Source organism: Thermobia domestica, chromosome 6 (genome assembly GCF_964235325.1).
Source record: "Thermobia domestica chromosome 6, izTheDome1.hap1.1, whole genome shotgun sequence".
NCBI lineage: Eukaryota > Metazoa > Arthropoda > Insecta > Zygentoma > Lepismatidae > Thermobia > Thermobia domestica.
This window is the reverse complement of record NC_137459.1, coordinates 139976366-139996383: the sequence shown is the minus strand read 5'-3', so window position 1 is coordinate 139996383 and position 20018 is coordinate 139976366. Positions and strand designations below refer to the sequence as shown.

The 20018-nt window shown below is 33.9% G+C and overlaps 1 protein-coding gene across 2 annotated transcripts in view; it reads left to right on the top strand.

Moving 5' to 3' along the window:
• LOC145688242 (cell adhesion molecule Dscam2-like) overlaps nucleotides 1-18190 on the top strand; it is an 802178-nt gene extending 783988 nt beyond the window's left edge. For both annotated transcript variants that reach the window (XM_081762176.1, XM_081762175.1), the window contains exons 28-31: nucleotides 9514-9659; nucleotides 12366-12573; nucleotides 16263-16353; nucleotides 16833-18190. In XM_081762176.1, coding sequence (XP_081618302.1) covers nucleotides 9514-9659; nucleotides 12366-12573; nucleotides 16263-16353; nucleotides 16833-17052 — 665 coding nt within the window. In that variant the 3' untranslated portion in view covers nucleotides 17053-18190. The remainder of the gene's footprint in view (nucleotides 1-9513; nucleotides 9660-12365; nucleotides 12574-16262; nucleotides 16354-16832) is intronic.
• The last annotated feature ends 1828 nt before the right edge of the window (nucleotides 18191-20018 follow it).

Here is a 20018-nt window from a genome sequence, read left to right as displayed (position 1 = left end):
GTGATTCCTGACACCAAGATAAGACAAGTATAGACCAACCTGGGTTCACAAATGATTCCTTTCGAAGTTATAGGCTGCCGGAAACATGAAAAAATTAATTTTAAAGGTCCATAGCATCAAAACTATGGGACCTACCATAGTCGGGTAAAGACTTCACTTAGAAACTAATATGTGTCCTATCCAAATATTCATGTTTCAGGATCTTAAAGTACTCACGCAACAATTTTTCTACTAGTAGTGGATGACTACTTCAAATTATATGCCTGTAGCCAAACTCGGGTCAAGGTCAAAACTCCCACAGCCAAAACTCCAACACTGAAGAAATGTCAAAACGCCCACACAATCGGGCATAACTCCCACACAAATGGACAAATCTCCCAAAAGCAGGAACGGAAAAACTCCTACAGCCAAAACTCCCACATTCAAGAAATGTCAAAACGCCCACTCAATCGGTCATAAATACCACACAAACGGACAAACCCCCCAAATGCACGAACGGTCATAGCTCCCACAGCCAAAACCCCCACACCCAAGAAGTGTCGAAACACCCACAGAATCGGTTACAACTCCCACATAAATTGACAAAACACCCACGCATAGCAACGGTCACAATCCCCACATAAATGGATAAAACTCCCACACGCAGAAATCATCACAACCGCCACACAAATGGACAAAACTCCCACACAATCGGACAAAGCTCCCACACTTTGAAATGATCATGGTTGCACGTCTTGTAAGTTTCACATGCTGAAAATAATGAAAAGAAGTACAAGGGGATTTGTCCACTTATCACCTTCTCCACTTTGGATCATAAGCGTTTTTTTGGACTTTTCTAAATTATTTCAGCTTGCAACCAGGATCATTTCAAAGTGTGGGGGATTTGTCCGATTGTGTGGGTGTTTTGTTCATTTGTGTGGCTGTTGTTACAATTTCTGCGTGTGGGAGTTTTGTCCATTTGTGTGGTAGTTTTGTCCATTTATGTGGGGATTGTGAGCGTCGCTAAGTGTGGGAGTTCTGTCCATTTGTGTGGGAGTTATGACCGTTGGGGGTTATGACCGCTTACCTGTGTGGGAGTTTTGACAGTTCGTGCATTTGGGAGATTTGTCCATTTGTGTGGGAGTTATGACAGATTGTGTGGGCGTTTTGACATTTTCTGAGTGTGGGAGTTTTGGCTGTGGGAGCTTTGACCTACTCCCCTAAACTCCCTCTATAAGAATTGTTGCGTGAGCATTTTAGGATTTTGAAACATGAATTTTTGGACAGAGCACATATCAGTTTCTAAGTAAAGTCTTGAACCGACTGTGGTGTATCCTTTAGCTTTCGAGCTATGGACATTTAAAGTTCATATTTTCATGTTTTTGACAGCCTATAACTCCGAAAGAAAGCACTTGTGTACCCAAGTTGGTCTATACTTTTTGTTTATCTTGGTGTCAGGACTGACCTCCCAAACATTGTCGGTGTTGTTTTGAAACACCCCATATACATATTTACTTCAAATTCTTAAAAATGGGTACGTGCAGGATAGGATAGAATGTTTAAAGTAAAATAACATATTTTCTGCTTAACACTAGCGCATACAATTAGCATGGGTTACTGTTTTTGAATTGTATGTTATGAATTAATACGTTGTAGCCTTAAGAGCAAAAATACACTACATAAACTCTTTAATACAAGACAAACCTTCAAGCGACAAATATTAGTGTTTACATTACTGGCATATACGCTTCAAGTAACATACATTTAAATTGTGAAGCAAGAACTGACACCGAGGGCATATATAATACTTCTCGTATTTCAGTGATCCAATATCATTCTATTAGTAGATTATTAAATAAATTATTAGATAGTAAAGTAAGTTATTAGATATAGGTTGTTAAATAAATATTATGATCTAAAAAAATACGTTAGCTTGTAGTCACAATTTTATTATTATTATTATTATTATTATTATTATTATTATTATTATTATTATTATTATTATTATTATTATTATTATTACTATTATTATTATTATTGGCTTCAAATTTCTGTTTAATATATATTAAACATAAGCAAAACATATAACTTGAGTCTGAAAATCTTCCTTATATTACAGCCATTTCAAATTACTTCTTAAAACACACCAAACTAAACAGTTTCAAGACCATTAAGTATTTTTAGTCTTCCATCCAAGAGTGTTAACCTCTAGCATATCTATCGTCATGACAACGACACGGACTGACGTTAGCACCTAAGCAATATGTAATGAACATGCACTACATTTATGTCATGTAGGACTGATTTTGCCATTACATATTATGGATATTTGTTTCCAGTTAAATAGTTGGAACCATTTCTAACGTTCTTAAACAAACCTCCCCTATTGAATTCAAATGACTCTTCTCTAATGAATGAGTAAAACATAAAGTATTTTCAACGTTGTTTTAGGTGTAGTCGTAACAAACGTACAGCGTATAGAAGTAACAATAATTATGTGTTTTGCGCTAGCATACAAAACAACAGTACCACATAAAATCACAATTTTTACTTATAGTCTTTCAACGAGAAATATAGAAGAATAAATTAATCAAACTCATTGGATAAGGAAAAGCAATTGTATGGAAAGAAATGTGAAACGCATTACAACCTATGCTTTCTATAAGTATCGATCAAGTTGTTTTAAACCATATGTAGATGGTGCAGAGTGTACAATTCTGCTAACACCAGAGGGGCGAAATTATTTGAATTATCGATTATACCGTCAAAGTTAGTGATATATTTGGAGAAAAGTCATTTCCAGACTAAAGTGCAGTTTAAACAGACCAACACCATGCAATACTTTGCTTCAATTTTAAAAGCTGACAGCTTCACTGCATCAAACGTCTCCTGCACTATGTTCTGACCATTCAAAGAATTTGTATCTACTCCACCACCTTTTCCTTGACTCTTACTTTAACACTCTCTTGTCTGCACTTTCCAACCGGAGATAACTGTAACTGTACCTTTTAATAAATCAACCGTGAGAAAAGAAACGGAAACTATAGAGACTTATCAATTTATTATAATAATCAATTTATAGAGAGATTTATTAATATTCTTTCCAGTCTCCATTCCCTACACAAACTCAAAAGTCTTGATTACCCTTTCCTTACCACTGTACTTAAAACTGGAAACGCGTTCCCAGTCTGCCTCCCTTTTCTTTTCTTTTTTTCTTATTTATTTAAAGCAAATGTACTCAACATCCATACCCTCATTATGAGAACGATCGCTTAAAACACTTTCAGCGAAGGAGGGCCAGAAATCTGGATGCAAAACATGCTCTATAGTGAAGATAGTTTGATATTTCATGTATGCGTTCCACTATTCGGGTAAGTTGTGATTCCTTAACCTATTGTGCAGTTTTTAAAATAATAATAATAATAATAATAATAATAATAATAATAATAATAATAATAATAATAATAATAATAATAATAATAATAATAATAATAATTATTATTATTATTATTATTATTATTATTATTATTATTATTATTATTATTATTATTATTATTATTATTATTATTATTATTATTATTATTATTATAGACAAAATTCTAAATTCTGTTTCGATCCAGATCAACTAACATTGATAGTCCCGCAAAGGACAGACTTAGCACAACCCATCACAGTACAGTATTTTCGACCATATATGTTGCATGAGTATTATCAAGATTCTTCTGCCAGACTCTCTTCTATGTTTCTCAAAAAGAGAGGAAAAGACTCTTTTATTTCTAAAGTATCTGCAAACCAAATATCTATCATTAATCACCTATAACGACCTCATCTAATAAAACTCTTTCCTTTTCCCGTAGATTTGTCTTGTTTTTATTACAATTTCAGTTTTATTTTATCATCTTATATCGTTTAATTTTCATTTTTATATTTATTTTTCGTTATGATTGTTTTCTTTAACTTTCTTCTTATTACTATTTTCTTATTTTCCTCGTCCCTCTTCATCTTCTTCTTTAAATAATAATAATAATAATAATTAGGCTAAAGGAGACAGGAAAAAAAGATCGAAAATATATCGCTTATCGGCTAAAGACAAAAGGTGCAGTTATTTGAATATACCAGACAAACGTAATCAGATAGGAAGTTATTCTGAATGTACTAAATAGTATTTACAAACTATCTGACTTCATTGTTTCAAATCGCCGTATAATAAAATAATATATATATATATATATATATTGCATATTTCATACATAAGTTTTTATTTGTTCATTAATAAAATCCCATTAGTTTTATTTTCTCCACCAAAACCTACTTTCAACCTGAAAACATTATTATATAACAATAGATTTCAACATGGGACCCACATTGAAGCTTCGCATTTACTTATCTGGTGAAGTATTAAGCGAAAGAGCTGCTAGTCTACTTTTACTCAGTATCGTGTTTTTAGTTTTACGTCCCATAATTATGTCCTATAGGGTAAAAGAGACAATATATGCACTTTCGTCTTCACTAATTATGTCTTTTTATTGAAGAAAAAACAAGAAACATCTGACTTGTCGCAATCCTGACGGCGAGATGCATGCTTTCAAAAATTCTTCTCTTTTCCACGGTGGGTCACAAGTATGAAAACACCCAAACAAAAGACAAGATTTTAAGAAAATTGCGAAAGCAACATTGTACGGTAGTAGTACAGGTGGGGAAAAAACTTTTATTACTTTCATGTCGATGGCCGCCAATTTAAACTTTTTTTTTTTTTTAATGGAAACTATATGTTGAGATAATTTGTTCTCATTTGAAATTGTTTTTGCTTTATAACTTATCACAATACAACACGAAGTTATGACTGTTTTTTTCTCCCTTTACAATAAGTCTCATATCATATGTTTCATTCGATTAAAGGATGTGTACGATGTGTTGTCCATTCCATTGAATTACCAGAGTCAATTTTTCCCATTCATTCAAAACCTTGCTTAAAGATCTTTCAGGTATGCTACCACACACATTTTTTGTGCGTTCCTTTAGCTGATCAATATCCTAAATTTTCAGCGAATACACAATGGACTTGAGATGTCCCCAAAGATAAACATTTAGGGGAATGAGGTCATGGAATGTGATGGCCATTCCACAGGATCACATCTACTGATTCACGAGTTGGGAAACTGCACATCGGAATATTTACGAACACAATTTCAATATTATGGAGGGGCACAATCGTGTTTATAGAAGACAGGGAATGTCCTATCTTCAGATAAGAGATATAGCAAGATATCTTCTTTCAACATTCGAAGATACTCGATTGCTCTTAAGGTACCATAGATAAACAAAGAACCTACAGCACAGGTCCTCTACACAGTACACCACACCATCACTTTTCCATTAATGCCAGCAGGTGTATCACATCAATGGGGATTGGTATCCGACCAGTAAGTAGCGAACATTCTGTTTATTCACCTCATCAGAAACGTAAAAGTTGCCCCATCTGTGAATAAGACTCGCAGGCGAAATGGGGATTTTGTCTTATTTGTTCTGTTGTCCATTCCACGAACTCCAAACGTCGATCGAGATCATCCTCTAACTGATGCTGAAGCAGTTGAATCTTGTAGGGTTACCAGCGTTTCACGAATACACACTGGATATACATACAGTGCGTTCCACGAATAACACAGAGAGACCCATCTCCTGAAGAAATAAAGAAGACAGAAACATGAAACCTTTTGTAACCTTCAAGGGACATAAAAGACAACATTATACTGATAAGAAGAATCCCCCATGAGGGAGACCCAAGGGACAAATGGTAACTCCAAAATTTTAAATAGCAGTTCCCATCATGTGGTAACTTGTTTGAATGGTAATCATGTGAAGAGACCAGTTCTGGAAAATGCATGTCACTATCGTGTCTCTAGTCAACATGGCGGCCATCCGTAAAGTACGGTTCTACGCATAAAACTAAGGTCCATCTCCTGAAGAAACCAAGGCAGATAGAAACACGAAATCTTTTGCAACCTTCAATGGACATAAAAGACAACATTATGTTTATAAGGAGAATCCCCCATGAGGGAAGCCCACTATCAGATGCGGTTTTCCAGCCAACAGTGCTCTACATTATAACCCGGAGCGGTAGATCTGAAGGCCATACACATGTGTTTGTGCTGGTGCGTTTGACTCTCCTACATTGCACACGTAATGTGGTCTCTTGAACAGAGAATTAAAATTGTGTTACTCTTTGGAGCTACGAATTGTTAGTACAGTGCAACAGCACGATTACTTAATGAACAAAACGTGCGCAACTCGATTAGTGTTTCCTCTGTACCACATTTATTACTCAAATTCTTTATGGCAGGCAGTGTGACCAATGCCCAAAGCCTCGAAGCCCTAGTGTTGCTACGGAGTAGACACAGATACAAGTGTTGACTGAGCGGACAATGCATCCTCAACAGTCCATAACAACGGTGGCTCAAACGTGCGGTGTGTCACGCATAACGACACACAGGATTTTTTTTTTTTTTTTTTTTTGTTAATCCATCCATAGAAACTATGTATGGTCCAGGAGTTAAGGGAACATGATCCTGATATGCGTATCGAGTTTTGTGAGCAGATATGTCATGCATTGGTGCGTGGGACCACTGTGCTGACTAACGTATGTTTCAGCGATGAGAGTATGTTTTACTTGAATAGCAAGGACAACAGGCGTAACTGCCGTTACTGGTGTGACACAAATCCTCATGCATTTCGTGAAGGCAACACGTAACACCCATAGTCGCTGAATGACTGGGCGGGTATCTTCGGTAATCACATAATCTGGTCCCTCTTCATCTATGGAATATTAACAAGTGAGAAATACCTGGCGATGCTGCAAGACTTGACTCTACCGTTGATTCTGGAGGCAGTGGAAGAGAATCCACAATAATTTGGAGAGATTCCGCCTGTTTTTCAGCATGACGGCTGTCCTGTCCTTTTTTCGCTGCCTTCTACGTGACTACTTAGACGGCGTGTTTCCGCGACGATGAATTGTTCGTCGTGGTACCATTGAATGGCCAGCACGTTCGCCAGCTCTCACTCCACCCGACATTTTTTTCTCTGAGGCTATTTGAAGACTGGTGTGGTGTGTGTGGTGTTCCGCACACTGTCGAGCAGCATTGTGGAATTGCACCAACGCATAGTTGATGCCTGTCATTCCACACCAATAATGACTTTTAGCCGTGCTCGAGAGGAGTTCGTCTAACGTTTACATTACTGCCAGGAGGGAGGCGGTGCACACTTCGAGCATCTACTGCATTAATGTGGTATGTCCCAAACGGAACGGAGCATATGTCCCGGATGTTTCTCTCTGCTTACAGCTTTACAATGCTTCTTCGACCGTACTTTATGGATGGCCACCATGTTGGGTAGGGACGCACTGCATATATATATATATATATATATATATATATATATATAACGCATGATGGGACAAACGACGAATACTTAGAATCACCTTTTTGCTAAATACTGCAACACTTGTGTTGTTGTTTCGTGTGTCGCCGTGCATGGTCTGCCTGATTTTGGCTTGTTAGCCACGGACACTATTCCCCTAAATTTCTTAATCAAATTGCTTAGTGTTGTATAGTTAACGGGTGTCCTGTCTGGGTGATGCTTGTTAATATCATCAGCAACGACCTTTGTACTTCGCTCTCCAGACATCAATATGATCTCAATGCGTTCTGCGTTCGTCAGTGTTATGCTATATTTGTCACCTAAAACGATACCAAGAAAAGTAATAACGGCCATAACTTGGCTGTGGTAAGAGATAAAGTAAATCACCGACACAGCATTGAATTCCTGAGGATAATTGCACATAGAACGAGGTATCAGAACATATGGTTTCTTTTTAAGAAAATTAAACTGAATTCAAAATGATGAATTTCAAGATGGCGGCTATAAATGTACATATCCCAAATACCAATACCACTAATCTACAGTGTCATTTTTGCAATTCTTTTAAAATATGAACTATTATCTTCCGCATTTTTGGACGCTCTGTATAATATTAAATTTGTTTTTACTTCTTCCTTTTCTTATTTAAGGAAGCGATATGCGAAAGATTTAAACTCACTTTCGTTAAATTTCATCTTTATATTTTTCTTTCTTCTTTTTCCTGTAAGTTTTTGTATACATTTCAGTGAGGTGTTGCTCTTTAGATTTATATTAGGCCATAAAAGTAGCATTCTAATGGTTTCAATGCGAAATTTTACAATTTGAAATGTAGCGAAATATTTTAAATACTTAAATGACAATTTTAAGCTAATACGTGTAAAATACATATATTTATTCATATGTATATTTTTGAAAGCAACTATACTGTTGACATAGATATCCGAAAAAATATCCGGTAAAGTCAGTTTCTTTTTTCTATTCCTGAAATAAAAAAAAAACAAAATACTTAAATGGATAACGAGCCATGGCACATTGTTTAAAATGTTGTCTAAATCAGGGGAGTGCATTAAAAGTTTTTTTTTTTTTTTATTATTCATTTGAAGCTTTGAAGGGTATCAATGAGAAAAAAATTACTAAAATTGTTCCGAGTAAAAAAAAAAAAAAAAAAAAGATGGTAATTAGTATGAGCCAGGGAAAATAATAATAATCAATAAAAGGTGTGCTATGACCCAAGAAGGATGGACTAAGACTAGCCAAAGATTTTGAAAAGTTTTTATCTTACGAAAAATACTCCAAAAGATCTAAATCAGGCAAAATTTGAATTAGTGCAATTTAAGCCAGTTAAATTTTTCTACAATTAAGTACATATTAGCGAAAATTTCCTACCTATATGTAATTTGTAATGTTATCTAAAGACATTCATTAAAACTACTATTATATACCCGTTTAAGGGTAGATTATATAGTATTTAACGTGCTACATCGATTTTGTGATTTCAAGCGTTGATACAGAAAGAAGAATGGCAAAATATTTCATTTGTTAGAGTCATTCTCAAAGAATAACAACGTATGAATGTTATTATTTTATTAAGAAATACTATAACAGAATAAGCGTCAACATTATTAATGTAAAAATTACGACATATAAATTGATGTAGTTTAATCAGATACAAAAGTATGTAAAAAAAAAAAATCTAATTTGAAAGTAGTTTTAGTACAGGAATATAAGGCTAAGCGATTTTTAAAATAGGATCAGAAAAGTCAGAAATCCTATTTTAAAGTAAAAGTTAAAGTAAATCTTAGAGAACTTTAAAAGCATGGGAAATGCATTATAAATCTCATAGAAAGTATTGAGGTCACAATGAAAGGTTTTTATTTATTTCAAAATTTATTCCTTAAGGAAATAATAATGTTTCTACTTGAAATTATTTTGCATAGCTTAAAATTATTACACAAATTTCTACTAGAATTTTTTTTTTTTTCAAAACATACTCGGACTCTAAGCAGGTATATAAAGGTTCCAGGTTACTTTCTGGAACTTACCAATACCTAAGTATGTCAAAATATATGCTGTTCTCATTTCCTGCAGCATCTTAATAATACATGTTATTGTTATTTCTAGAATATTCGGAGGACATTTATCCGTACGCAACGTTCGAGCTGAACGAACCAGCAGTGGAATCCCGCTGCACATCGGCCGCACCCCTTCAGACGTTCGTGTATCACGATCCTCATCTGTCAGCCACGGAGACACTACAAGTACGAGAGGTTGGCATCATTTTCTATTTTTTTGTTTTACTTATTTCTTCATATGTGATCGTAACAAAATGATCGAAAATTTTACAGTAATAATTTACAATATTCGACGTGATAGTGCGATCAAATAAGTGGTAGTTAATTGTCACAAAAGGAATATTTTTGTTCTTTCTTATCAAACTAAAAAAATAAAAAATCTGTTTTTGATACTAGCTAATGCAAGGAAAGAAAATTAATCGCACATTTTTATTTTTCAACATTAACACACAACATCTTCTTTTATATTGCATTTATTCATCAATTCGAACTGTTAAAACTGAAAATATATTAACAATTAAGTAGTTAAATTACAAAAATATTCATAGAAAAAGATATATATATATATATGAAATTAAGCATTATTTTAACTTTTTAAAGAGTTCTTAGATTATATCATTTATCTGAAAAAAAAAAAATAAATTACTTGTGCACATTTTTTTTTTATTGTAAGTTACAATTGTAATATTAATATTATTCTTGTTTAGATGTACGAGGGGCACTCAAAACGTTCCAGGAATTTCGTTCTATTTCTTTATTGCAACAATATAAGCACGCATTTACCTGATCACCTTCAAAATATGCGCCATCGGATTCACACACTTTTTTCACCGCTTCTGTGATTGTTGGAAACACTGACGAAAGTCTTTTTCTGTTATCTTCTGATGTTCAGCCTTCGCGTTAGTTTTGATCTCCTCTACGGTGGCGAAACGGCTATCTTTGAGGCCTATTTTAGCTTTGGGAAGAGTAAAACATCCGATGGTGTTAAACCGTTTTTAAGGTTATCAAAGTCTCTAATTTTCACATGAACTTACTGTTTGTGCGTTGCTCGATCTGTGAAATTACGCCAACAAATCACCACACACTGTCCATTCAGCTACACTACTCGTACACTGTTTGTTATAACCTATTCACACTTATCAAATTCATAATTAGACAACGTAAGGACCACACTGTGCCAGATTCATTGTGATTTTATCACAAATGCCGAAGTTACAACATTCTGGAATCTTTTTGACTGCCCCACGTAACACTATTTAGACAGGATATTGTCATTATTTTGCCTCTACAGCAGATAATATACACTGATGACTACAATAAAAATAATTTATTTTACATTACAATATTTTTTTTTCTTTCAAAGGGGCAAATAGGACGCAAGTAAATACTAAATGTTTTGAATTTTGAGTAACAATAATTACCTTCTAATTTTAGTGTTTTATTTTTGTCGTAGTTTTGATTAGTAATGTCACACAGTAGAAGATTGTGTGTGTATGCAATGTAACATGATAATAAATAATGCAATGATAGTGGTTTCTAGAACATAGTGTACACATAGCAAAGTAATACTCAGTTGTAAACTGTCATTTTAAGTGCAATAGCTTTTAATGAAGGGTACAGTTTGAAGCTAGTTACCACTTACATATCAAAGAAGTTAATATAATTAACTCAATATTGTCTAGTTCGAAGATGTATAGCATAATAAAATGATTATTTTTATCTTTGATAATTATGTCATACTATTAATTTACCAGTCTTTATGTGTAAAATATGTAATAATATATTCCATTATTTCCACTACCTTACGTATTTCTGTTTTATATCATTAATGACACATACTGCATTGAAAATATATTTAACAAGATCATATAGATTTTGTCTCATATTTAGTAAATTGTTATTCCAGTTAAGTTTTACACCAGTTCTTAAAGTTAATACCGATAATTTCATTCATAGTTAAAAATAAACAAATCTCATTTTACATTTTTATTAATTCTAATATATATGGTAGCATATTCTGATTGTTTCAATCTATAATTCTCAGCAGCTGTGCTGTATAAGACACATAATTAATGGTTAAACCGTAGTAATAGCGTATAAATATTTAGCTTTCCTCCTATATTTTGCATTTAAGGTTAAATCTGCTACGAAATAGCGATAAATTGATGGTAGCAAAACATTAGGTTCACTTAATACTTCGTTTTTTGAAATATAACTGACATTCTAAGATAACTGCTTCCGTTTTCTGTTAGTTTTTTTTTCCTATCTTCATTAAATTTATTCTGTGCAAATTCGTCCGAAAATTTATATTTCAATACAATTGTTATTTATATAATTAACAAAACACTCCTAGAAAATAATTCATAAAGAAAAATGAATAGCTTAAATGATATGAGAGGATAGTTTTGTTTTGAGAAGGAAAGAATTGTTTTTACATGCCTCGCATTGTATACCCTAACATGTTTGTTAAGGTAGTATTGTGTTTCGAACTTAGAATCGACTTGCAAAATTTATATCTGACCTAAAAAGTTTAAAATAAATAAATAAGTAAATAAATAAAATTTCAGAATAAAATCCAGAAATAATGTGAACGTTATCAGGATGATAAATTGTATTTCTGCATAAGACATGGCAACATTTCCATAAATAAATAAATAAGAAATAAAGTTTTAAATAAAAAAAAATAAAAATAAGTCAAGGCGTTTATCAGTATAAAAAACTATGTTGATGTTGATGTCTGAAGCACAACGGAAATCAAGAATAAATCACTACAATATCATAATGTACAGTATATATATATTTCTGTAAAGAAAAAGTAAGTAACATCTTAGGTAAATAACAATAATAAATGAATGAATGACCCGTTGAAATATTACTTCTAACTTGGCCATTCTGTTGCAGTCTGACTGTGAACGTTATCCCAAAGCTCGGAAAAGGAAATCGAAGTCATTCAAGTCTGAGAGTGAAGAATACGACACTCTAGGGTCAGATAGTGACACAGAACAGGGTACTTCCAGTCGAACTGAGTCCTCCAATCGTCTCGATGATCCGGGCCCAAGTAAAGAAAGGTCAGGATCTCAACAGCTTGTTCGCCGCAGTAGATTCCATAGTAAGTGCTTCAGACATCAACATTCAACCGTAGTGATTTTATGTTTTAATATGATAACTCTGCGAAACATAGGCGAAAGTTATACCAAAAGAATACAGTTTAGAAATCAAGTACAGAAGTATGCGTGATTGTATTTTATGAACTGGCGTAATACCAAACAACTAATAAGAACACGTCATACATATTTCTTGTTTTTCCATTTCGTTAAAAATATTAAAACATTCTTATTTTCTCCTACTTTTGAAAAATATTTTTCAGTATATGTTGAAAAAGAAAGTACTTCGTGGCTTTTAGATGATGTTCGTTATTAATAAGAGTAGTGACGGGTCAGCCATCAGAAACACGAATTACAAAGTATATTTTACCTGAATACAGTATTGGTAACATATTTGAGGCAATGTATGAAGTAAATAATTAAATACAACATTCAGAAGGCCATCTTAAAGGTTATGACGTGAAATGTCACTCGTGGTCATATTTGATCCCACTTTGAAAATTACTCAAATTTCAACTTTTTTTAAATTGTTTTATATGCTTCTTATTTGCTTTCTCTTTTATTGTCAAATAAATGTTTAAAAACAAACAAAAGATTTCATTACAAATAAAAGAACATATTGGCATAAACAAAATTGCAATTACCTAGTACAGTGACATACTTGTCATCTAGTGTATGTCAAATGTGACTCCTCAGAAGAAAATCTAAAATATAAAATAACCCTTGTTACTGCATATACAATATCAATGTGCAAGACAATTTACGTGAAAAGACACAAAATTTCGTTTGGAGATAACATTTTTAAGTAAATATTAAGGAGAGAGTCAAATCTGACCCTGTGTGACACTGCAGACTGATATTCTTATGAAGTCTCCATCAAATTTAGGCAATGTATTTAAGAAAGTATGCTTGGAGATAGAAAATATGAAATACAGAAGGTTGACCGGTCTATATGTTTCCGATTTTAAACCTTCAACCCTACTCGCACAATCAACCAATCCGAATGATTCATGGAGCAGAAGAACGCCAAAGGCCTCTAGTATCACACCAAGTTCGTGTGTGTGTGGTGTGTGTATCATAGCTTTCAAGGTGAACCGGTTTTGGGTATGCTACTTCGTAATACTTTTCCACACCAAGTGTTCTGTGACACAGATTCAAAAATAGTGCAGGGAAAATGGATGTGAATTGGGGTCAACTACCATCAAGAATATAATTAATTGTCATAAACATCACGACATTCTAGCACGTCGTTCACCCAGTAAGAGAAGTAGAAAATGGCCGTATACTGGAATGATTCCACCAGTAGCTTGGAAATTGCGCTGAATGGCCATGCAGGAAAACCCTCCTACACAACGTGTGATGGAAAACGCTTGCACGTGGCAATTTCAACACTGAACCACAATCTACGTGGCAAATAAATGTCCAAATGATGTTTAAAAGTTGTGAACCTGTCCTTCCTGTGGCCCATCGGAGGGAGAGGAAGACTTACCGCGGGCGCCAATATGAACGCCATCTATCCAAGGAAAAGTGGAAGTCTGTTGCCACACTTGATGAAGCAGATTCTGGCAAAGTTCGAGCTGTAACGTACACTCTACGAGACGCAAAAGACCGTCATGACTTCACTCGTCAGTGCAAATCAAGTTTTTCAAAGGGATTCCTAGTTGTCGTGGGATACTGTGATAAAGGCAAGTTAACAATTCGGCAGGTGCCTAAAAACTGCAAAATGAACTCCGTATGCATATGGATAAGACCTAATCACATACATCTCGTTCCACACAGATATTTCTGCAACAGATAGCGATTGGCTTCGTCATCCAGGCTTTGCCCTTCCAGGATATACCTATGAAGTCACCTGATGCCAGTTTCATGGATATTTGAGGGTTTAGCCTATTGAAAAGAGCACTTGCATCTTATCGTGTCACCACTGTCCGTGACCTCTGGAAAGTCTTCTAGGAGGAGTGTCTCAAGATTCCCTTTTCTGTACTTCAATGGAGTCTCCTACAATGGACTAGCCTAACAGGCATAATAGTGGGACATAAAACTGAAAAATTTCATTCATTTTTTCCTACAATGGAAGTTACGGCGCAAGACCATTGCCAAAACACACGGTGCTCACATAGAGGGCTTTTCCTAAAGTAGGTGAGACGTCAACATCAGACACATATAGACGGATCAGCGTTGGAAAAAATTAAATGAAATGAAATTTTTGAGTTTTACGTCACACGGATATGCCGGCTAGGTTAAAGGAGACGGTGAAGATGAGAAATGGTGGAATGAAGAAAGTGGGTGGAAACGGGAGAACCTCGAGAAAACCCACGCACACGGTGTTTGTCCACCACAAAGTTCACTTGGCGGGAGCAGAGTTTGAACCCGGGACCCCATGCACCAGAGATGAACGCGGATCAACGTTATGTACACTATATTGTTCATTGTATATTGGTATATAACTTGTCCTTTCTCTTCAGTCAACGTCTCATTTGTCTTTGAAATTCAAATAGTCAGGTCATACTACGCGTTTTATAATAGTAACAAATAACTTCAAGATAATAGTATCTAAAGATAAGCAGTGCATAATTTAAAATAAATAATATGAAAGCATTAAATATTCTATTAAGGGTATCCCAACTATCCTGTTAAGTACAATGAAGATACTGGAAAGTTTAATATAGTGATAGTTAACCATGTATCTACTTCCTTCACACATTTTAAGATAAGATGGTTGTTATATTGCTTGATCGTGTATGCTTTATTATCGTAGTATTGTGCGTTTCAGATAGTTATTTTAATTAGATAACTTCTATATTATATATATTGTAGTTTATTAGATAACTACTATTGCCATACTAAAATTATTTGCAATTTATGAATGAATTTACGCGTGGTTATAGATTCGATTCTGGAGGAAATATTTTCAGTAAATTAGTTTGAATCCAGCTTAAATTGTAAAATTGTATACATTAATCTCATAATCCTTGAATTGGATTTTTAAAAAAGCCACTTTTTTGTTGTTCATGATATATTTATTTGTTTCCTCTTTCGTTTTCGATTCTTATCATCTTTCTAGTGATTTTGACATAAAGTAATAGCAAAAAAGTGCTAATGAATTACTGTGAATTATAGCAGATGCAAAACTAGTATGGAAACTTTAGCAGATTTTCCTCACTCTTTTCTTGAATACTACCACTCGATACAACCCCCAACGAATGCAGGCTGAGTTTTAATGATAGATAGATTCATCAAAGGAAATTAAATAAAGTTGAGATACAGACATCAGTTCTTCTTGTAACAAACATACGAGTTTCAACGTTGAAAAGAGGTACATTGATTCAATCACTAATTCAATCTTTATCAATGATTGAGTGAAAGTGTACAGTACAAAATTTCCTTTTCAGTTCAGTCATTTAACGCTTAGTTGAGTTTCTTAACAAGCAACTAAGTAGCATAGAGGCTACAACGTTTAAAACACGTGTGTATGCTACACGAATTGATCAAACATTACTTAACAAAAACAAGAGTGAATGCTTGTGTTGAAGAATAACCTACAAAGTAACAATGTAAATATGCTTATTATTTTCCCTATGAAAGTTTGAATGAAGTATTAAATTAATTATATATTCTGTAAGCTATAAGTTAGGTTTAGTTTATTTTCTTTTTAATTATTCATGTAATTTTTTATTTGTATTACAATATCCAGACCTCTTGTACCATGGACCAGAGTCTAGCACGTCCACCGAGCCCTCGCCGGTATTCGAACGAAAGTCTTTCCCTAGGAGAGGACGGACCAAGTAAGTAATGGTATTAATTATAATCACTTTTCCTTTAATGGGACAAATACTATTTAAATAATACATATATTTAATTAAAGTCAGCATACTTTATTAATCCCTTATCAGTGCTGCAAATACAATATGGCATGGAAAATTATAACTACTGTTAAAAAAAGAAAACACCTCAGAGGTAGAATCAAGTGTGTAATCTACTATTTAAATAAACTTTAAAGTTTTTAAACACACGCTTTCTGTTCTATCTTATTGTTTGATTAGTATGTGTCTGCAACATTTAGAAACTCCATCTAATCAAACTATGTAAGTTCTGTCATAGACTGAATGGTTAATGTAAAGTGTTTTGAGAGTTAGACAGTATAAATAATTTTGTTACACATTATTATGAAGCAGACATTCGTAGTGTTGAGTTAACATTTGATTAGAAATTGATTTCAATTTTGTATTAAAATGAAAGTTGATATGTCTTTTTGTATCAACAGGATGTTACAGTTGGCGCGTTATTCCTTCGAGGCATCCAGGAGCAACTCGAGGGAGTCACCTTTCCTATACACACCCAAATTGGACCCGCCCACAGGATTCTCAGACTCCATTGAGCTGAGCGAGGCTGAATGTGACCTTGACACTGCGCGAGGGGTCAAGATATTGTCACATCGGCCATCACGGGAGAGACGAAGTCGAGATTTTACAATAGCGGTTTGACTTCAACAATTCAAGTCTTCAATGCGAAATAGGGACCCGAAATGTGCCCTAGAGTTCTCAATTGTGCTGTGCTCGGTTTCTTTGATATTGACATATATTCGTGACTGTGAGTCAGGAAGAAGTGTGATTTATATAAATTTGAATCGAATTTTTTAAACTTCTCAGTTTTAAAAGAAATTACGGATGTGAAGTATTTGTGAAATGGTGAGTGTATGGTTTACACATTATTGTGCATCGAGCTCTCTTAAAATCATCAGAAGCTCCGTAAACTTAAACTAATAAGTGAGAAACTACCGAATTGTTCAATTGGGTTTGTTTGTTTCGAAGAAAAGAAAGAAAAGAATATTACTGACTCTATACACTTCTATTTTTTGTACAAGACAAGTTATAGACAATATTTTCGTTGTGAAATTCAACTGGAGTGTTGAAAAAAAATCATATGAATGTTATAAAGCCATGCTGTTCAAACAATTACGTGATCAATATTAAGATTGTTGTTCAATAGTTGTACCATCACCGCAAACAGTGATTATACGGTATTAATCCACGGAAACAGCCAACATGTATATTCATCATTATTCGTCATTATTGTTCATGATTATTGTATACATAGTCCTATTTAAGTTACTTTCTTGCATTATACACTTATCATTGTTCTGCATTTGATTTGTTAACGAATTGAATCATAAACAAGCATATACTTGCTCTAATTACATATATCAGTACAAACATGAAATTACGTTCGTGTGTTGTGTTTTCGGTTGTTCCAAATATGACAGTTTTGAAATTAGCATTGTTCAGTGCTCATATGCATATGCATTCCACTCCAGTTGATCTTTATTTAAAAAAGAACAAAAAGGAAAATAAACAAGAAAAGGAACAATCTAACCTGGAATATCAAAGTCGGTACACTGCGGTACAAAATAGGGTGATTAATTGAAACATGTACATGTTGATAACTTTTATAATTGTATTTCAAGAAATCAAGATTGAAATTTTCTGTATTTTACACATTGAATTATTTTGGAATATTAAAAGGGGGTTCTAAGCAAAAAGGTTATAAAATTATACTGAAAATGTTCATTGATCATCCCGCGTATGTGATCATACAAATTCGTTAATGGATAAATACAACGTTTTCAAGTATTTCAGTGTTTCATTTTATTCCTTAAAAAAAAAAAAAAAAAAAAAAAATAATAATAATAATAATAATAATAATAATAATAAAGTAATATCCCTATCTGGGAATATTGTGGACTTTTTAAAGATATTGTCAAATAACAAATCTAAGCACAATTTAATTAGAATACTTACGAAGTATTGGAACATTCACAAATGATGCTCAGGTTTTCGGTATTCTCACAAATGATGCAATTTTGTTAATTGATCTGACAATATTTCGGCACAGAGTCAATAAGCTGAGCTTCTGGAAAGTTACTTTCATCCCATCGTCGCGAAAACAAATTGATGTTAGTATGTATAAAATCATAGTTTGTCATTATGTATATCTTGTTAGTTTTTCATAGCTTGTCATTATGAACATACATGGAAGTTCGCCGGGATTATCATACCGCAAATCATGAATTTGTCAAAATATCAAATAATACTTTTGATAAAGTGGATACTTTCAAAGTGATAAAGTGGATCAATATTAGCATACCAAAATCAGTTTTATGAGGAAATTAAATGCAGACCGAAAGCAGGGAATTCGTGTTATTATTCGGTTCAAAATATTTTGTCGTCGCGAATTCTATCGAGGAATGTGAAGCTTAAAAAATATAAAACGATAATTATGCCTGTTGTTCCGTATGGTTGCAAAACATGGTCGCTTACTTTAAGGGAAGAACGCAGACTGAAATTATTTGATAATAAAATCCTGAGACAAATATTCGGACCCAAGAGGAAGGGAAATGGGAATGGTGGAAGCTTTATAACGGGGAACTGCGTAATTTATACCGTTTACCAAACATTGTTAGGGTTAACAAGTCTAGGAGGCTCAGCTGGGCAGGTCATGTAGTGATAATGGAAGAAAGTAGGAACGCTTTTAAGGTTTTGACTGGAAATCCAATCGGAAAACGACCATTAAGAAGACGTAAGAGCAGATGGGAGGACAATATTAAGACGGATCTCGCAGAAATAGGAGTACAAAGTAGAAACTGGATCCAGTTGACTAAGGACAGAACTCAATGGAGAGATTTTGTGAACGCGACATTGAACCTCCAGGTTTCATAGGCAGTAGCGGACTTACCATTAGGCACACTAGGCACGTATTTAGAGGCGCAACCTTTGGGGGGCGGCTTCTAGATTTTTTTTTACCGGTAAATTATAGGAAGATTGGTACTTACAGTTGGTCAATGTGACTCAATTTAATTTCATTGGGAGAATTTATTTTAAAAAAAATCATTAATGTAATGTTCCGTGCCAGCCTTTAATATAATAGGGTATGATATAGCCTTCTGTATAGTTCATAGCCAAGAAGTGAATAAAGCAATGCCGCATTTTGTGACGTAGGTAGTCCGATGGTCTTACTGCCTGTTAGTTGTAGTCTGAGTTTGCAGAAAGCATAATAAAGTTGTAATATTTATTAGTCTCACTGCACAGTTTTAGATGTTTTGTGATTATTTTACGATTTTACTTTTTTGAAACATATAGCTTTGGAAAATACCAGGAGCGTGAAATGGAAAATTAAAAAAAAAAATCTTAATTATAGGGGTAGGGTCGAAGTATGGCCTTTGTATAGTAGAGTAGGACCAGAATTTTAAGGTACAAAAACGTTGATATAATGCTAGTTTCTCTCTCTCTCTCTCTCTCCCTCTCTCTCTCTTTCCAACTCGAAATGTATTATAAAAAATTCAAAACATTTTATTTCACTATGTCTTTCTTTGACAAAGGTATGAATGACAGCGTGCCAATGACGGAAAACTAAAAATTGCCTATTACATAGAGACGTTTCCTATATTCACGAA